The sequence below is a fragment of the Hemicordylus capensis genome, chromosome 2 (assembly GCF_027244095.1).
Source record: "Hemicordylus capensis ecotype Gifberg chromosome 2, rHemCap1.1.pri, whole genome shotgun sequence".
Lineage (NCBI taxonomy): Eukaryota > Metazoa > Chordata > Lepidosauria > Squamata > Cordylidae > Hemicordylus > Hemicordylus capensis.
Genome location: NC_069658.1, coordinates 428,643,569 through 428,664,291, shown reverse-complemented (window position 1 = coordinate 428,664,291; position 20,723 = coordinate 428,643,569). Strand labels below are relative to the sequence as shown.

Below are 20,723 nucleotides of genomic sequence, written 5' to 3'. Positions count from 1 at the left end.
TATTACCTCCCAAAATGAAAGTCTCTGTGCAGTTTACAACAATACAATAAAAACAACAAATTAAAAGGTTAAAATGTTACAACAATTCTAAATGTAAAACGTTAAAACTATTAAAATCTATCATACTATTAAAGGTAAAGTGTGCCGTTGAGACGATGTCGACTCCTGGCAAATACAGAGCCTGTGGTTGTCCTTTGGTAGAATACAGGAAGGGTTTACCATTGCCCCCTCCCACGCAGTATGTGATGATGCCTTTCAGCATCTTCCTATATCTCTGCTGCCCAATATCATCATCATCATCATCATCATCATCATAAATTCAATTTCTATACCACCCTTCCAAAAATGGCTCAGGGCGGTTTACACAGAGAAATAACAAACAAATAAATAAGATGGAACCCTGTCCACAAAGGGCTCACATTCTAAAAAGAAACATAAGATATAGGAGTTTCCCACAGTCTGGGAGACATACCAGCAGAGATTTGAACTGGCAACCTCTGGCTTGCTAGTCAAGGTGGCTTCAAACTATGAAAACTGTATCTAATTAAAAGTCTTGGTGAACAAATGTGTCTTGACTGCCCTTTCAAAAGTTGTAAGAGATGGGGAGGCACTTATTTCAGCAGGGAGTGTGTTCCAAAGCCTCGGGGCAACAATGGAGAAGGCTCCTCCCTGAGTAGCCACCAGATGCGGATTTACTGAGAGTTTAAAGTTGCCGCCCAAAATGACACAAAAAGTGGATGTTTTTACCCTGGATATAAATTGGACTACACCCTTAATGCACAATGAAAACCCTAAACTGTGTGTGAAGTGCTCCCCGATAGCTCGCAGGGACTTTGGGGGTAAATTTGGCCGATATGTGAACGCACGCACACCCCTCCATTCCGGAGGAGATGTGAACTAAAAGCCAGATGTGAACAACTTCCTGGAGATGCCAGGGATTGAACCTAGGATCTTCTGCATGCAAAGCAGATGCTGTCAGTGAGCTATGACCCCATCCCCAGCAAAGGGGAGAAAGAGTGAACTTCTCACCAATACATGCCTGGATTTTAAAGGTAAAGGGGCCACTTCTAGTCCACTTCTGTGTTCAGCCTGTCTTGTAAAGATGGACCTAATGTCATCTTCAGAAACCTTTATCAATGCTTCATAAGCATCTTCTATAAATAAAAAACAACACACACACACACCATCACATTAGGTTTGTCCTACACTCCCTTTTAAGTATTCTATTATGCTCACAGTCAGATCTAAAGGGAGCTTTTTCCAAGATGACTTAAGCATAGTAAGGGTGATAGGGATCAGTATCATGGAGATAACAGTCAACTTTTTAAATATCCATTGCCGACGTGGGGTAATCTTCAACAGACAGAGCTCAGTGGTTCAGGTGGGGGGAACCTGGGGCACCACACCACTGGGGAAGTGAGGGGTGGGTAACCAGCTGCTACTGATTTTTAATCCATAAATGAAGCTGTCCTGGCACACATTTAAAAGCCTGGTTTGGGGGGGGGGGGGTTAAAGAAGAATAAGAAGAAAAATTAGGTGGGGCAGTGCACCCAGCGACTCCACCTTTTAAACTGAAATCTCCTTTTGGCAGGCTACATTGTACAGTATCAAGTGACACCCACCCCACTCCTTGGCCCAGCAGCAGACCTGGAATTTTCAGACTATGATAGAAGGGACATTTCACAGCTCACAGCCTTAATGCCATTACGCATGTTCTGCCACAAGATGTCCCATTTCACAGGGGAAAGCACAAAACAGGCTCCTTTAAATGAAATGTAAGATGTTTACACTGCATGCAGGAAGTACTCACCCCCTCTAGTCATTTTACATCAGGACTAAAGATTATCCCCCCACCCCCCGCCCCATCGGAGTCTCCAGCTGCTTCAGAGAAAGTTCCTCAAAAGAAAACTAAAGACAGTCCTCGACCCACACTCTCCTCCTGACCACGCCCAATTGCAGCCAAATCACGCCCCCTAGAGGCTTTGAAAACTGTAGCTGAGGAGGCCATCACAGAAGATAGGGAGGGACACTGAGGATATTCTGCCTGCCCACTGCTTTGGCTTAATTTTCCCATTAACTTTAAAATATGGCCTGTCACACCTGAACTGTAAATAACTGCTTTTTAAGGTAGTGCAGAAACAGTAAGAGTTAACTAAGAAAGAGAGGAGAGCTGGTCTTGTGGTAGCAAGTATGCATTGTTCCCTTTGCTAAGCAGGGTACCACCTGGTTTGCATTTGACTGGAAGAGTATGTGTGAGCACTGGAAGATATTCCCCTTAAGGGATAGGGCCACTCTGAGAGGAGTCGGACATTCCAAGTTCCCTCCCTGGCTTCTCCAAGATAGGGCTGAGAGAGATTCCTGCCTGCAACCTTGGAGAAGCTGCTGCCAGTCTGTGTAGACAATACTGAGCTAGATAGACCAATGGTCTGACTCAGTATATGGCAGCTTTGTATGTTCCAATTCTGTGCCAATTTTCATGAAAATTGATCCTGCAGTTTTGAAGATATACAAAGTTGCATGTGCGTTATTTGTCTGGGTTTGCTATCCCTTCATGCATATTGTGATACAATTGAGCCCCTTTCCCCCAAGAAACTAGGCTTGCCTTTACCACTGTTGTGTCTTCCAATGAGTGGTTCATTCAAAAACAGTTATAGGGCTCAATCCTACATGGAAATAACACCCTATGACAGCACAGCCCTTTCTTCTACTTCCACATGTGTGTGTTTGTTGATAGGGGAGTTGGGGTATGGTTTCCCTATGTTGAGAGAAATACACTTTCCACATGCCCAGGGATACTCTCTTCTTCAGCATTATGTCATATTTCCATGTTGGCACTGAAAACAAGTTCCTGGCAGGGGTACGATATAAATGGGTGTGTGTGTGTGTGTGTGTAAGAAGGGAGAAAATATTCCATTTAGGGGAAGCAACCACGTTTTTCAGCAGGGTTCAAAGGCCAGTTTATATTCAAGTTTAAATGCAAAACACCAGCATTTTTTAAAGCCCTCTGCGATATATTTTTTTAAAATACCCCATAATAATTACATCAAGTCCTGGTGAAAAATCAATTACTACTTGAGAAAATATTGGGTGATTATCCCATATCATTAGATCCCATATCCCCCCCCCCCCCGGCATATATACTAATGACACAATCTATGATGATTGGGAGCCTATATAATTACAGTCCCTAGAGTACAATATGCAAAATATTGGACACTCCCTAAAATTCCTTCAATAAGAAAATGAGAGAGACAATGTGGAATTTTGCATTAATGGCTAAAGTGATATAGCATGTGAGGATTAGAGAAAATATGGAATATGTTTATGAGAACAATTTGTTATGGGGTGGCTAACAAATAAAGTTTTTTATTATTATTTATGATGATGATGAAGGATTAGTGACACTTTGCTAGTTTCTGCAAAGTTATTCAACTGACTTATTTACAACTAGTATCTTTCAGCCCGTTAAAATAATGGGCGCTAGTAGCCTTTTCCCCGCCACCGCCACCGCCGGCCTCCCCTTTCCGGGCTGGGCCGGCCCGGCCGCCGCCGTCTCAGTCCTTCCTGCGGCTGGGCCGGACCCGTCTTTCCCCTCCTGTGTCTCTGGTGTCTTTGTCGCCGGCCTCCTCCATCTCTGGCGGGGCCGAGTGTGGCCGCTGCTGCCAGCGGGCCGGGCCCAGTCCTCTCACCGTGGCCGCCGCCGCCATTGGCCCCAGTCGCCCCGCCACGGCCACGGCCACCAGCAGGCCCAGTCTCCCCGCCGGCGGCCGCTGGCGGGCTCAGTTCCCCTGCCACGGCCACCGCCGCCAGTGGGCCCAGTCTCCCCGCTGCGGCCGCTCGGCCGTACCGTGTCCTCTGGCCGAGGCCGCGGCTCCGCCACCGCCTCCGCCTCAGCCGCACCTCGGCCGGCTTCCCCCGCTGCCTCCTCTACCCGCCTGGCTTCGGCAGCGGCCGCTTCTCCTCGGCCCGCCACTTCTCCTCCTCCCGGCCAACATGGCTGCCTGGTGCCTGCGGTCGTGTCTCCCTCGGCATGTTCTGGGCATGCACTTTATTATAGAGGATAGTCATTTATAAACATTTTATTTAAGAAAAATCTATGTTAATACTGTAGTGATGGGAAGGATTTGAGGGAGGACTAAACCTCACTTTGAGGAACTTCAAGCAGGTGGGAGGGGGTGTAGGGCCTTTCCTAATAAGCGGAAAAGCCTGGGAAAATCAAAACAGAAGGACCAATGCAGAGGACTGGGCAGAAACTACATTCACAGCCACCAGCGGAAGAAGGCTGAAAGGTTCGCTGAGGCCAGGTGGAGTTCCAAGTCAACCCGGAGCCTACACCCAAAAGACTCGCCAGAACCCTTTGTGCGTCAGGAGGGTCAATGCCCGGCCCAGGTAGGGTCAGAGGCCTCTGTACCCCTTCCCGCAACCAAGCAGGAGGAGCTTCCCCACCTGGAGGCTGCCCTGCAGATCATGATGTTTCAGATGATGTTTCAGATGTGGGGGGGGGGGCACCTTAAAATAGAGTGTCCCCAAGCAGTGGCCCATATCTACTATGTATACCCCTTTTAGAAGAGAGGAAAGAGAAGACTAGCCAAGCTCAGACAGAGTTTAATGAGGGTATTATTCCCCAGGGGAGGAAGGTTCCAGTAATTGTCAATGGCCAATGAACTCCCTGCTCCTCCTCTGGCTCTGGTATGAGCTATGACAAATATGTACTAGAATTTGCGAAGAGTATAATTTCTATATCATTTCTCCCTGTATCATGGTTGTTAATTTCAATGTTTATAGAGTTTAGTTGCATGCCCAGAGGTGTTATCTTGGGAAATCAAGGTGTCAGTAATAAACCAGCCAGATATCTTAGTATAATATCTATTCCCAAGTATCGCAAAGCTCTAACACTAGCTCGTCTCAATGCTCTTCAAACAGCCGTACTAGAAGGGAGCTACAATAAAAGACCTTATGCTGCAAGATATTGCCCTTGTACCAGTGGAAATATAGAAACAACAGCACATGTACTGCTATATTGTAATTTGTATATAAGAAACATAAGAACAGCCCTGCTGGATCAGGCCCAAGGCCCATCTAGTCCAGCATCCTGTTTCGCAGAGTGGCCCACCAGTGTAATGTGGCCCCACATTCGAGATTACTATTTGTTACCCATCATAAAATAATTTCCAGGCCATTTAGATAATTTTTATCTTAATTTGCTTCTAGCGGATACATCGGATGAGATTTCTTTTAATGTTGCCAAGTTTTGTTGAATAGCTGGGAAAGTCTGCCAGAAGCTGGTATCAGTTTAATGTATAGTTTTAATGGTAGTGTTACTATTAGTTAAATCCTTAATTGAATTATGGATTTAAAGTGATCTTTTTCTTTTCTTTTTCTTTATTGGGATTTTGTGTAATTCTGATCATTCATTCAATTTCAGTGTTGTTGTTGTTGTTGTTATTAACTAAAGCAAGGCTATGGACATAGTTCAAAGTCAACTTTTAAAAAATTGTGCCTTTGATATACCTTTGATAAGCCTATGGATGTTCAGAAAATTTGGATTTGGATTTGGATTTGATCTTATCTGAATTTGATAATATCGGATTTGGATACTAAGGGTATCAGATAGGATATGGAATCCAAATCCAAATTCTGACTTAAATTCAGATTTCCCCCATAGTCAACAATGCAGAAATTTTTAAAAGATCACCAAAAATCACCAGTTGGACCTAGATTCTTGAAACTTGTCACCTGTGTCGGGAGGGAGGTCAGGACCCCCTGTAGTGAATTTGAATGGAATTTGCTAATCCCCTGAGTTTTGGTGAAATTTTGAAACATTTGTAAAAATGACTAAAAATGGTGAGATGTGGCTTGTTTCAAGCCAAAACTTTACAAAAACTGAAGACCCTCCTTGGACCATCAATCCACCAGCATGTGGAGGAATCTGCCCTTTGCCTTCATGAAAAGGGGTAACAGCATGCCCCTTTTGTCCCCTCTTTTATATTTCCAGAATGGATGGGCATACAGTTATGAAATCTGGCATTAGCCTGCTTCCCAATTCCCTTCACCTGCACAGCTCTGAGACCAGTCATGTGGCTTGAAGCAGTTGTGTGCACTGAATAGGGATGCTTAAATCCCAAGAAAAACCCAGTAGAAGCTGTGGCTTGGTTGTAGAGTCCCTGTGTTACATACAGGCACTGTGTTACAGTGTCTCTGGGCATGGCTGAAGAAGACCCCCACCCCATCTGAAACCTTGGAGAGTCACTGCCTGTCAGCATAGGCAGTGCTCAGCTAGATGGACAAGTGGTCTGATTGGCAATTTGCCCCACCTTTAGCAGACTGACACACAGGACTTACACTTTCAGAAGGAAAAAGACAATGAGAACAGCATGTTTAAAAATGACACTTGCTCTTTATTTGTCACACAGCCTTTGCCTGGGTCCATAGCCATTAAGAGAAAGCATTAGAATTCAGTGTTACAGTTCATAAAACATTAGCAGCAGAAGCAAACACCCTTTCCAATTTTGCTTTCACTTCCAAAATGGGATCAAAGATGTTTTGTGGTTGAAAAATGAGACCTGTGCATGTTGGAACACAGGGTGGGAACAGATCTGATCACTGGTGTCTCAGAACTATTTTCTTTTGGCAGGAGCAGATGATTTTACTGGTCTGTTGCTTTATGTTGGCTCCATTCTAAATTAAAAAGAACACGCTCAAACAGGAGAGAGATTTCAGAAAGCGTGTTCTGAGTGAGACAAATTCTTCCTACCTGGAAATCCCCATTACATTTATTTAAATTGTTTGTTAAGTGTACCGTAGCTAAGCTCTTTGTTACGTGCATACTTAAAAATCCCACTGGCATTCAAAAGGAACTCAGGATGTATATGTAAGGATGTACATATAGTTTTCTAAAATGGAACATTTAAAAAAAACCACACCTATCAACTTGCAAGCTACAATCTCTCTTTCACAATGCCATTGAGCAAGTTTAACTCATCAAATGTCTGGGTCAGGTATCTAGTAGAACTTGTTCCAGCTAGAAGATCAAGAAGCAAGGGGCATTGCCCTCTCTACCACTTGCACTGTAGAGCAGGACGATACTGGAGTGTACATTGTGACTGATAGCATCATCCAGATAGAGATGGCAGCAGCTGCTTACCAGCTGTGGAAGATCTAGGAAATTCCAGTGGAATATTTGTCCAGCATTCCACAATGCTTCTGGAATTCTCCTTATCCAACCCCCCCACCCCCAGATGTTTGAGTTCTATATTACTTGGACTTGCTTCCAAAGTGAAACCGATGCATTAGGAATTCTCCATTGTTCCATTTTTATTTCTGAATGTTGTACAGAACACTGTGCATGTGTTGTTTGCTGCACCTTTCAGTGCTTTCATTTATGTCTCCCTGCCACAATGTACATGAGCCTACTGATAAAACATGGAAAAAACAAACTTGGTGTGATGGTACACGTGTTCACATCAATATAGGTATATTTGGGTGGCATGGTTTACTAATGTGCATGGGCACTTGTGTGCATGGAAAAAACTCCACAAAGAAACAAAAATGGATGAGATAGTACATCCTGTTGCATCAAGATTCATTTCTGTGTGTTCAGCCAACTGCACACCAGTAAAACATCACACAAAAATAATCAATGCCATCATATGCGTGATTGCACCAACAAACCTGTTCCTGCATATGGAGTGTTGTCAGAGTGAGGGGTGCTGGATCAATGTGCCAATGTCTGGATCCACATTATGGCCAACTCATTTGGAAAAGGTGAAAGAATCAGAGGGGAAGAGCTTTGCTGAGCTATTTACAGAGGGGGGTTGAAGAGCATTGCTTGCGGTTGGCAGTGTGCTCCCATTCAGGTTGGACCAATCTTTAAAAGACGGTTTTCTTGCTCGAAGTGGTTTTTGATACAATTTTCACACTGGAGCCACCAGAAGAGACACGGCCTCCTCCACCAGAACTGTAACTGCTGCCGCCTCCCATACTGACCCCAGTGCCGAAACCACTTCCCCCTCCTACGCCATACCCGCTTCCCCCTCCTGCGCCAAACGCGCCGCCGCCTCCTCCTGAGCTGTAGCTGCTGCTGTAGCCGCCGCCACCTCCGGCTCCGAGTCCTGCTCCAAATCCTCCTCCTCCTCCTCCTCCCATACCGCCTCCGAGTCCTCCTCCAAGGCCACTTCCGCCACCGTATCCAACGCCAGTGCTGGTGCTGATAACAGCTGCAAAACATTTTAAAAGAAATGTAAGTTCCCTCTGAAAAAGAAAAATCAATTGTAGCGACTTCTTAAAAAAAACACCAAATCCTTAAAAAGGAATGCTACTTACAGATGTTTACGTTTCCACCTCCTTCTGCCATCCTAGTAGAAGGAAAAAGGGAATCATTAATATAATAAACTAAGAGAATGCCTCAGCTTGTAGAAAGACAAGTACTACTTTTAATGTTATCAGGGGGCTGTTTTGAAGGCAGAAATATTAAAAAGTCAGCCACATAGGATTGCCTACTGTATATCTTTCTCTCTGCCTGTTCATATAATCTCTTTTTAAAAACCTCTAAGAAAAGGGAGTCCATTCGTTATTTGGCCATTTGATGGTGATGATTTTAGTTTGTTTATTGATTTGCTTTGTTTTTAAATTTTTCTGCCTGACTCCTTTTCAATTCAAAAGCCTAAGCTGGCTAGCAACAAAACATGAAAAGCAACCATTAAGAAAACATAATCTAATGAAACAAACAGCAGTGGTATAATCAATATAGTCTCAGCAAGAACAAAAACACCAAAAATATTTGTTCACCTCCAGCCTGCCCCAAAGGCTTCCCAAAAAAGAGCTGCGTTTTAACCAGCTGGCGGAACAGTATATATGTAATGATGGGGCAAAGTGAGTGTCCCTAGGGAGCACCAATGTCCTCTTTAAGCAAAGAGATCCCAGCTGCAGAACAAAAGAGCAAAAGTGCTAAAAAAACAAAAAACAGTTGTTTATCCTGATGTCTGTTCTAATGAATCCTTGATTGATCAAGATTTTAAAGTTCCAGTGCTGCTCTGAGTACTACTTGCAGTAGAGAAATGGGGCTTAATAGGAATGTTAAAAACAAATGGCCTCCACGCTCCACCCCCAGTAAGCTTAGATGGCAAAACCACTGATCTGTTCTGTATATTGTAATAGCTTGGGCAGATGTTGCAGTTGCACTTCTTTTGTATTCCGTACTGCACTTTGCCCATTGTTGCTAATCAAACAAATGATGATATTATAATGATGCTACAGCTGGGCAGTGTAGAAGAGAAGACCAAGAGCTAAATAGACCATTCGTTTTGCAACACAAGACTCTCAAGAGCTTTGTGCTCCCAACCTACCTGCATTCCTCTCCTTCCAGCAGCTTCCTGTAGGTACAGATCTCAACATCCAGGGCTAGCTTGACGTTCATCAGCTCCTGGTAGTCCCTCAGCTGCCGGGCCAGGTCTTGCTTGGCTTTCTGTAAGGCTTCCTCCAGTTCGTTCAGTTTATGCCTGGCATCCTTGACGGCCATCTCTCCACGGTCCTCAGACTCAGCAATGGCTGCCTGGAGATTGGCACACTGCAAGCAAGGAGCAGGTATGCATACTATTATTATTATTATTTCTTGTTTACACAGTCAGGCAGGTGTTATTGACTGGTTTGTTTTATCCAGACATCGAGTCCTTCCCAAGGACCTGGGATGGCTGAATTTTATTATCAATATTGTTGTTAGTTCAAATCCCAAATTATTATTATTATTATTATTATTATTAGTAGTAGTAGTAGTAGATTATACTATTATTAATATATTAATATAATAATATATTATTATATATTATATAACCATTATTATTATTATTATTATTATTATTAATATGGTTGGCGGCGGCAGTGGAGTATGGTCTGAATAGATATTGAGAACATCAGCATTATCTGATTTCCCCCCTTCCCTTTCCCAGGAATAATTCCTTTTTAAAGACATTGGGAGAAGGTTGCAGCAGTTAAGGAAGTGGCACCTGCAATTCCATCTGATAACAGCTAATTTTGTGCATTGCTTGCCTGTGCAATAGCGAGGGAAAAGTGGAGGAGGAGGAGGAGGAGATCCCTGATCTCATTAGCAATGCCTGGGTGGTATTGTAAGGCAAGTCATTGTGTCTCCTTCATCTCTTCATCATAGACGCCCTGTGGCATTAAACACTTTTTTAGTTGTGCTCTTATCAGCATGGTGCCACAGATCTGCTTGGTTACATGAGATACCAACACATTAAAGCCAGATTAAGAAAGACAAGTAGGGGTGTTGCTAGGTACTCAGAGAACGGTTTGCTACAGGACAGCTAAGAAATAAAGTTGTTTATTATTTATTTGTATGTTTTAAGTTTATTAGAGGATCCAGGCCCTAGGCCCACAGCCCTGCTTTTGATAATTAATCTCAATCATACCCTTCCCAGGAATAATTACATTTTTAAAAAAGTCTAAGGTCATAATACATTGCATATTATGGTGGCAGCAAGCAGAGAGCTCAATAAGGCTAGGAGATCCCTCCCATGCTCTGTTCAGCTGCCTCCGCTGCTACACTTCCTTTCTGGATGCAGTCATGGAGGAAGGAGGTGTCTAGTGGGATTTGGGGCTCTGAGCAGTTCATTGGAGACTCATGCCCTGTGGGTCACCCGCTCATGACATCCATGGAAACAAGATGGAAACACACTTTCTTTAATGCAATGGCTCTTTTTTTCAGTGTCGTTCATCAGTTCATTCAAAAAATAATAATATTTCAATAATATGAAGACTGAGTCATGGAAGCTGGGTCTCCTTGTGTGGAATGTTTAGGGTGGGGACCATTTTGTTTGCTGCTTGCCTGTGCAGTACCTGGGGAAAAGTGGAGCAGGAAATCCCTGCTCTCCTCTGCATTGCCTGGGAGGTCTTTTGAAGCAACAAGTAATTGCAGCTTGTTCAACCCTTTTGCATAGGTGCATTTGTGCAATAAGAATGGTATTATCTATGATATTATTTGCACAGCATTACAAACTGGTAGAGATGATAAATTTTGGTTGCACGAAGAGGAAGAAGAAAAGCATTTGATGCCAGCGTTAAGAAAACATGATTGAAATATACTTTCTGCAGTATGAGATGACGCCTTTGCAATTGTCACTGAAGTGAGCATCCGCCCCCAGCACATGCTTTATCGCTGCTGCCCAATATAGGTGACTACAAAGATATATTTGCTAGGCACAGTCTGGGAAGTGCACCGGCGGGGATTTGAACTAACAACCAATTGCTCTCTAGGAAAGCTGCTTCTTTGCCGCACCACCATCAACATACAGCATGCGGTATAGGGTCAGCAATGTAGGGTCAAGAAGCAGCATCAATTAATAACACTTTGTCTGCATTGTTCCACTCAGGCTGCAGGGAGGAAGCAGGATGCATATTCTAGTTCCATTGGTTCCCCATGAAAGAAAAAAGAAAAAAAAACTCCCTTCATGGAAATCTAGCATACTAATGTTTGGCCTAGCCTCTTCCCTGATATACTACTTTTCTATGTGCAGGGAGTGTTATCTCTAGAAAAGATGGACAGATTCACTCACAATGCATGATCAACCCCTGTATGGTTATTATTATTTCAAAACAAAGCTCAGGACTATATCATTTTAGCAGGACAGATAATCCTGGAGAGAATCTATCTATGTGATTGCTAAGAATCGACACCGACTTGACGGCACTTAATCAATCAATATAAGTGGGGTAAAGATGCAACCAGATAGTCGCTAGTCTGCACTAAATGACACAGAGTATAATAATTGTACCTGTTTCTTCAAGGCGTCAATTTCACTTCGCAGCCTCTGGATCATTCGATTGAGCTCAGAAATTTCTTGCTTTGTGTTGCGGAGGTCATCTCCATGGCGTCCAGCGGAGACCTGCAGTTCTTCATACTGATATCCAGAAGGGAAGAAAGGCATAGAATGATGACCATAGTTATCACCACAGTGCAGACGAGAAACACCATTTGGAACAGAGTCAGAAATCCGCTAATTTGTGTGTGACAGAATCATGATGGGTGCAGAAAAAGAGTGTGCTGCCATTATATACTAAAATAACGCTTGTCACGATGACTGATGGTGTGTGTGATGAGTGTGTGTTACTAGACTCCTTGTAGGCCACAGCCGGTTTGCCTGAGCTTCCAGCTCAAATTTTACTTTAGGAGAAATGTAGCAAGAACTCAGAAAAATTCCCACAAATGTTTCACCCGAGGAAGAGCTTCTAGGGAAAGCTTCCAGCTTTCATTGTATGGGAAATACAGGGTTTACTCTAGGCCTCTGGCCAATGTATCATATTTATTAGCCACTCACTTTGGTTTGATACCATGATTCAGCCTCAGTTCGGCTCCTGTTGGCAATGTCTTCATACTGTGCCTTAACCTCAGCAATGATGCTGTTCAAGTCCAGGTGTCTGTTGTTGTCCATAGAGAGCACAACGGAGGTGTCAGACACATGTTGCTGCATTTGAGACAGCTCCTGCAAGGAAAAGAAATGTTGGGTCAGTTAAAATGTACAAGGGAGGCTAAGGAAATGTGGCAGTTTTGAGGGGGATGGATGAAACTACTTTTGGGGGGTGGTTGGGCTCAAGAAAGTTCTCTGAGCCTGAATTTGCTCACATTTGTATTCTAATTTGATTTTATTCCCATTCAATATTCTGTTATGGCTTTTGTTACATTTAGGAATGTGGAGAAAAGAAGATGAGATAAATGTATTTGGCAAGCTGTGTCTTAACAGTATTGTTGTAAAAGTAACCAGCAAGGATTAAGGTATATATATTTTGAAATATGTATCTTTCACCACTGGAGTTCAAAGGCAAGGTTAATAAGACTCATCACTGAACTAGCTGCATGTATTGCTGTCTAAACAATTGCTGTGTCCAGCAAGGATAAGTGGAAGCAGCTTTCCACAGATGTAGGCACAAGATGTGCATCTTCATCTCCACCCTCGTTGTGATGCCCACCCAAGCCCCGTTGGACTGGCCACCTTACATGCATCCCCATCTAGCACCACCAGTTCTTACATGTAGCTACTAGTTGCTTGTGACTAGAACAGATTAGAGGCAACGTATCTGCACTTAGTTTCAGACCTGAGTGTGACATGGCAGGGGGAAGAGTCCTATCCACCCCCAGCACAGTACCACTCCAGTGACTGTTGCAGGTGTCTATCTTGCATTTCTTTTTTGACTGTGAGCCCTTTGGGGACAGGGATCCATTTTATTTATTTATTTATTTATTTATTATTTTTCTATGTAAACCACTTTGGACACTTTTGTTTAAAAGCGGTATATAAATGTTGTTATTGTTGTTGGTTAAAGAAACATTAGGTTACTGACGGCATGTGTGCACCAGTTCGGTTTACATTGTAATATGCAAACATGCAAGACTCCTTGCTTTATGAAAGCATCACCCTCCAATATTCAGGCAGTTGACTTGATCGTGCCACAATCCACACCAAAGTGTTGATACTTTGGATCAAGGGGGTTGTCCTCTTCATTTGAGTGTTGGCACTCTAAATCTTCAACGTCCTCGTTTTTTCACCAATGAAATGTAACTGAAATGTGCAGTCTGAGTCACAGCTCAGATACACTGAACTATAAGGAGCACAGATGATAAGCCGAGTTTTGATTCCTATTGGCTCTTAAAGGTACATAGGGAAAGAAAGCACTGTGGTTTTATATCTTCACTAATACATTCTGACATGCTGGTTCCCTTATTTGTTGATGGCGATGATGTTCCTCAATAACAGGGATGGAAACTAAACTCAAATAAAACTGAAGAAAGCCAAACTTACAAACATCTATCACAATGATTTATATGACTGGGACAAGCTGCCAAGGGAGGGGGTGGATTTTTCCATTACTTCCAATCATCATGTCCAGACTAGACACCTTCCCAGAGGAGAAGCTTTATTTAAATACAGTTTTATCTGTCTTGATCCAGTAATAGCTGGAGGAAATATCTTGCATAAGACATAATTGATGTTGGTAAGTCTCTGCTTGCCTTAAAATCTATTCATCAGCAGAAGTGGGTGATGGGGTAAATAATATGACAGTTCCAAAGGGGAAAATGATCTGAGATTTTCCATAGAGGAAGATCTAATGAGTAATATAACTACCAGCACACATGCCACTGTTGCTTGAAACTTGTTTGTGCTGGCGTTTGTGCTGGCAGTTAGGCATTGTCAGAAAACAGGAGTGTTTTCTGCTAACATCTTAACTTTTAGATTGCCATTTATGTTGTTCAAAGAGGAAATCTGGATTTTTTTTTGGTGGGGGTGGGTCCAGGTCCATAAAACAAAATGCATTTTCATGATGCATTTCAAACCTGAGCACATTTATTTAGAATATTCTGTCGAAACTAGGAGGATGGCCTCAAAGTAATAGCTGACATGCAGCAAGTGGAGCAAGTTAACAGCACTTCCCAACTAACTGCACCAGTGCACCAGGGAAGGGGCAATTTTTCACAGCCTTCTCTTCCTTAGGAAAGCCTCTGTGCCACCCAAAACTATATCCCTAAGGGCTGTGCAGCCCTCAAGGATATTTTCGGGTGGCACAGAGGGTTTCCTGGGGAAAAGGAAGTTGTTGAAAGCCATCCCTTCCTCACAACACCAGTGCTATTAGCCTGCTGCTCTTGCTGCACTCATGTGTTTCCTTGCTCTGCATGTTAGCAACTGCAGTAAGATAAGGGTTGTGTCATAATGTTGTGCTATTGAGAGGGCTTCTGGGGACGAGGAGATTGGTTAAAAAAAAAATCACCCCCCCTCACGGAAGCCCCTACGCTTCAGAAGTGGGGATGTTATCACTGCACCATTAAAAATTACTGCGAAAAGTTTCTGTGGAAGAAGCTTGATTTGTATCCATTTTTTAAAAAGCTCTCTCTGGATTTCCGGATAAAACATTTCTGGAATGTTCCTCCCCGCTTCTAATATATTTCTGGCCTAATTAGATACAAACACTAATGTTAGGACTAGTTGTGGGAAATGTGTAATTTCATTTTAAGTGCTTGGCTTCTGCTGCATCGTGGGAGGGAGAGTCCAGAGCTCAGTTCTGTAAGACTGTTCTGAAGAGGAGCTATCGCTTCATGGTAAACGACATGCTTTGCATATGGACAGGTGAGGCTATAGGTTCAGTCTCTGACTCCTCCTGTTAATAGGACAGCAAATGATACTTTGGAGAGATGCTGCAAGTTAGAATAGATGTACCGGTGCTCTGACTGAGAATAAAGCTAGGGTTCATTGCAGCTCTAGTGGTGAACTGTGTAGGTCCCATGGGGAGAATGCTTACCGCCTCGTAGATAGCTTTCAGGAAGTCAATTTCATCATGTAGCGAATCTGCTTTGCTACCAAGTTCAATCTTGTTCATATAGGCACTATCAACATCCTGCAGAAAACACGGGAAAAACCAGTCACTTTGAGTTAAAATGAATATCACACAGAAGAGCCATAGAGTAGTCTTCTTTTAATTGAATGAAGATCCAAATATGACAGGCATCGTTTTTCTCTTAATTCTGGTTAGGTTTGTGGGACAGCATGTCCATTGTACAATTCTTAAGGGCCACAACTCAAATATATGTTCTTAAAATGCAAAAAGCCCCAGGTTTAATCACCAGGGACCTGCAGCTGAAGGATCTTAGGTAGTGTGGAATGTTGGAAATCCTGGAGAGTATCTGTCAGTAAGGTCTGACAGTTCGAGGCTATGCCTAAAATGACCATTAATTTGACAAAGCAGCTGCCCATGAAAGTAAATCTCACCTTCTTGAGCACCACAAATTCATTCTCTGCGCCTGTACGCTTGTTAATTTCATCTTCATATCTGTTGGGACAACAAAGGTTGCATCAGTACTTTTCAATAAGAATATCACAGAAAGCAGAGACAAGGAATATAAGGAGAGTCAAAGCAATCCATTTGGGTGGTTTGCAGTCCATGTTTCAGGAATATTCTCCAAGATTTTGGTCCATGGTATCATGATGTGCCACTTAGGTATCAGAATTCACCCTCCTTCTTTAGCTGCTAGTGGCTAGCAAGTGTACCTTTGCTTTTGTTTTTAAGCATGTGGATCAAATTAAATGTCAAGTCAAATATATAGAGAAGTCATTCTACAATGCTTTAACCACATAGGCGTTTTAAAGCCATCTCTACGCTGATTTAAATTGGTTTAACAATCATTCCATTTCCACAGGAAGCCTTGGAAGTGGTTATGTGAGGTGGGATGGGATCTTTATCAGAGAATTCTTAGCACCCACACCAAACTACAGTTCCCAGAATTCCTTGGGGATTGTTAAGCTGATATCAAATTAATAGAGCAGCCATGCCCTCAGTTGTCTTGCTACTTGGCCTGCTCCTGTAACATGTGGCTCAGCTTGCTGACTTCAGTGATCAGAAGCTATCTGCTCTGCAAGCTCTTATCTGAGGGGCACATGTTCTTTCCCTGAGACACACTTTGGTCTTCTTGCATTGCTGATTATGGGTGGATTGCAATATAGCAGGTCCTTTCTTGGCAGAAAAAGAGGGTTGGATCAAGTGCTCTTATGATTCCTATGCATATTTATGCAAATACATAAATGAGATAACTCATAGTCTTGTTTAATTGAATCTTACGATCCTTTAATGAGGCTTGGCACAAGGATCTTCTTACATTAGACACATCCTTTTACGAAATGTCATGACTTAGGGCCAAATCAACCCATCCAGTAGGCAGGGTGGGGTTGGCATCTATGAGAGAAGAATGAAGGATTTGCATTTGACCACTTCATTCTAAACCCTTTGGTACATTTAGACCAAAGCACTAGGTCTCAAGACCAAAGGCCCTGTACTAATGCTTGCCTTCCAGCAAATACATTTCAAATGTGAATACATTTGGAATAGAAGAGATGGGGATGGAGAGGTGTTTGTGGATCTGAAAGAACATCTACCTACCTACCTACCTACCTACCCACCTACCTATGATTTCTATATGTTTCCCACTCAAGTCACTGTAGAAGTGCACAGGATTTCCATCAAATTCAATGAATGGGATTTTAAAATCTTGCTTGCTGGGTGTTTCTTCAGAGATGAGGAGAAAATGGCAGGCAATGCATGCATTCACAATCTTACTATATCTAAAGCTGGAATCTTATTTTCACTTATGTGGGAGTAAGTGTAATTGGACTGATTAAACAAGCATAGGATCAGGCTGGACATGTATGTTAGGCTGAATTCATGCATGTGAATTGGAATGGACAGATTCTTACTTGTTCTTAAAGTCCTCCACGCAATCTTGCATATTCCTCAGTTCTGATTCCAGCCTTCCCCGCTCATTCAGAATACTATCTTGCTGCCTCCTGAGGTTATTAATGTATGACTCAAAAAAGGGCTCAATGTTCTGTCGATTAACAGTTGTTCCCTGCTCTTGTAAGAGAGCCCATTTGGTTTCAAGGACTTTATTCTGCTGTTCCAGGAATCGGACCTGCACAAAGCAACAGGAAAGGAGTTGGCAATACTGGATAAACAATCTCTGAATCAATTGGAAAGAAAAGGATGGTGTGTGTGTGTGTGTGTGTGTGTGTGTGTGTGTGTGTGTGTGTGTGAGAGAGAGAGAGAGAGAGAGAGAGAATGATAATAGCCTAACTACATATTTTCACATTTGTCTCTTGTTACCCTTTCCTCTCCCTCTCCTCTCTCCTCTGTGTCTCTCTTCTCTCCACTATCTAAACTTAGATTGTAAGCTCCTTGGATCAGAGATCCATCATTTGCTTATATTGGTGCTGTACACAAAATAATAAGAGAGGGAATTCTGCAAGTTTAAAAATAATGAGGAAGGGAGAAAGAAGAGGAAGAAGTAGAGAAGATGTGGAGGGAGAATTGAGTTTCCAGAGAAGCCTGGCAGTCACCTTAGAGACTATATTACCAGTTCCCCAGCAGACAAGCAAGATAATTCAACTGAGGGATAACAGACAAGCCATCCCCAAGTAGTGCAATCATGGATTTCTTCACCAAAACGACATGAAAGGAGCTACTGTTCTAAATGCTATGAAAAAGGCTAACTTTTTTGTATGTGTATTGACTGACATCAGATTTTTTTTTTTAAAAAAAATACTTTATGCATAACACTTTACCTTGGCCTCCCTCCAAGAAGCACAGTTTACACTCTGGATGTTCCATCATATGGCTCTCCAGTGTGTAAAATATGTTGCCGCACAGAAACTTCTTACATCATTACAAGTAGTAACAAAACCTTAATTGGTAGCATGCTTTCTCCAAAAGTGAATAATGGGCTGAACATTTGCTCTGAGTCTGTGGGTTTCCTACCCTGCCCACCCCGCTGTCCCCAAAGTTATTTTCTAGCTCTCATATTTTCTTTAGTCACCGGGAGCAATCACAAGCCATATTCGGACATTACATTGTGCATGCATACAAGTATCTGTAGTCTGTACACATGTACATTTATGTGCATGTGTTCTTTCTAAAAGTGAACCTGGGTGGAGTCCAAAAGTGAACCTTTAAATATAGGGTACACATTCATCATTGTGTGTGAATAACTGTACCTGTGTACACATCTGTATGTATGTATACTGCTCACAGATTTATGTGCATCGAACATAATGTGCGATTATGGCTACACTGTTAGGCTGCCATGATTTTAGTGCAGTCAATAAACAAGACACATATTCCTGGCCTCCCTTATCACCATATAGGTGTCATCTGTTTTTGAAACAGGGATTTAGGAACATTCCTGGTTTAAGGTAGTGATGTGCATGGTACCTCCCTGCCCATTTTATCATCATAGCAACTCTGTGAGGTGCCTTAGGCTGAGAGGTAGTGACTGACCTACGATTACCCAGTGAGCTTCAGGGCTGAGTGGGGATTTGAACCCAGGTGTGGTCTAGTCTGACCTGCTAAGTAGTCTCCCATATTGGTTCTCTTTAGAGTTGATGACTTGTGCAATCAGATATCCTAGAAGCCAGAAATGACCAGCTTCTATATAATTAAGGAAAGCACTCTATTTTTCAGGCAGTGGTCCAGAGTACATTACTGCATGCATTGAGCCACCTATCTAGCCTGTCATTATGCCAGGACATCAGATGGTCATCTCTGCCATAAATGATGAAGCAATGAACAATTGGAAGAACATAACCATTTTGGGAAGAAACAAATCAGAGCAATTGCCCATTCTTATTCCTAACATGCCTACTGATGATGGGCCTCATGGACAAGGAACCACCTTTTGCATGTCAAAATTCTGTTGAGTCACTTCAGATTTAGTGCCTCAAAGGTATGAATGAAGAAGCAGTTAATCCATGCACTTACCTTGTCAATAAAGGAAGCAAATTTGTTGTTGAGCGTCTTGATCTGCTCTCTCTCATGTGTGCGCACTTTTTGAATCTCTGGATCAATCTCCAGGTGGAGTGGTTGAAGGAGATGCTGGTTGATGGTCACCTCTTGGATGCCACCGGGTGGGCAGACTGGGAACCCTGGGCCAACTCTTCCTGGGCCACCAAAACCTGGACCACCTACCATATAGCCAGCGCCAGGACCTCCCATCCCAGGCCCACCATAAGCAAAGCCACTACCAACACCAACACCATAACCGAAGCCAGCTCCTCCACCGGCACCATAACCGGCACCGCCGAAACCAGCTCGGAAACCTCCAGCACCGTAGGAAATTCGCTTGCTTCCACCTAGGTTGTATAGACTTCGGCTGCCAAATCCACCACCGACTCCAAAGCCGCCGCCGCCGCCACCTCCTCCGGCTCTGGCTCCTCCAACCCGAGAAACAGAGAAGGAGCTGAAACTTGATCTCCCACCACCACCGCCACCACCACCACCACTGCCAACAATCGCAGAGCCAGAGGTGAAACCTCGGCTTACACCTCCAGAGGACACTTTAAAAGACTGGCGACTCATGGTGGTTTTGTTCAGAGAGAAAAATGTGAGGAAAAGTTGGATGACAAGCGGAGCTGCAGGGAAAGAGCAAAGAATGAAGGAGACACAACCCCTCTGAGAGGGATGAGTGGGAAACCTCCCCTTTTATCTGCTTGGGGGAAAAGGTTGGCACAGGATTTGAGGCAATCTGATATATTCATCTGCTTGATGTGCCTTGCAGCAACTTGTCTCGCTCAACACACCTACTTGACAGTGTGGACTTGGGGCGGGGAGCAGGGGGCGGGGAGGGAGACACCGCAGACAGGGAAGCTGTGAAGTGATAGAAGTTTCTCCCTGCTTTTTAATGAGACTGACTTGTTAGAAAAGAAAAGAAAAGAAAAGAAAAGAAAAGAAAAGAAAAGAAAAAAGAAAAAGGAACTGAGGTTAAAACTACAATTTTGCATGCTCCTATTCAGGATTTCCCACTGAGTCTATTTGCACAGGGTAAGAGAAGACTATATGGTAAGAGCTGGTCCTCCTTGCAAACGGTTGCCATGTGAAGTTCTTGACCCCACCTGGACTCATCCATGGACTTCCGTGAGCTTGGCACTGGGAGCAAAGCTCCCTTGGGCTGCCTATTGGTCCCTCTGGTTCATAATCATCTACCCTGACTGGCAGCAGCTCTCCAGGGTTTCAAGGAAGGGTCCTTCGCAGCCCTGTCTGGAGATGCCAGGGAGGGAATTTGTCACTTTCTGCATGTCAAGCAGGTGTACTACTTCACAGCAACATCCCCACCAAACATGGCTCTGCAAAACTGCACTTCTCTCCTTTGGCTTTTGACATGGAACACGAGGAGCCACCTTTCA

General features: G+C 43.3%; 1 protein-coding gene across 1 annotated transcript; it reads right to left on the bottom strand.

Moving 5' to 3' along the window:
* Nucleotides 1-6,377: 6,377 nt before the first annotated feature.
* On the bottom strand, nucleotides 6,378-19,899 carry LOC128344719 (keratin, type II cytoskeletal 5-like). The gene is made up of 9 exons (XM_053295470.1): nucleotides 19,303-19,899; nucleotides 17,247-17,461; nucleotides 15,768-15,828; nucleotides 15,301-15,396; nucleotides 12,330-12,494; nucleotides 11,787-11,912; nucleotides 9,345-9,565; nucleotides 8,323-8,354; nucleotides 6,378-8,216 (listed from the first exon to the last, which is right to left on the bottom strand). The coding sequence occupies exons 1-9, from the start codon at nucleotides 19,897-19,899 to the stop codon at nucleotides 7,870-7,872; spliced, it is 1,860 nt and encodes a 619-aa protein (XP_053151445.1). The 3' UTR covers nucleotides 6,378-7,869.
* Nucleotides 19,900-20,723: the final 824 nt, after the last annotated feature.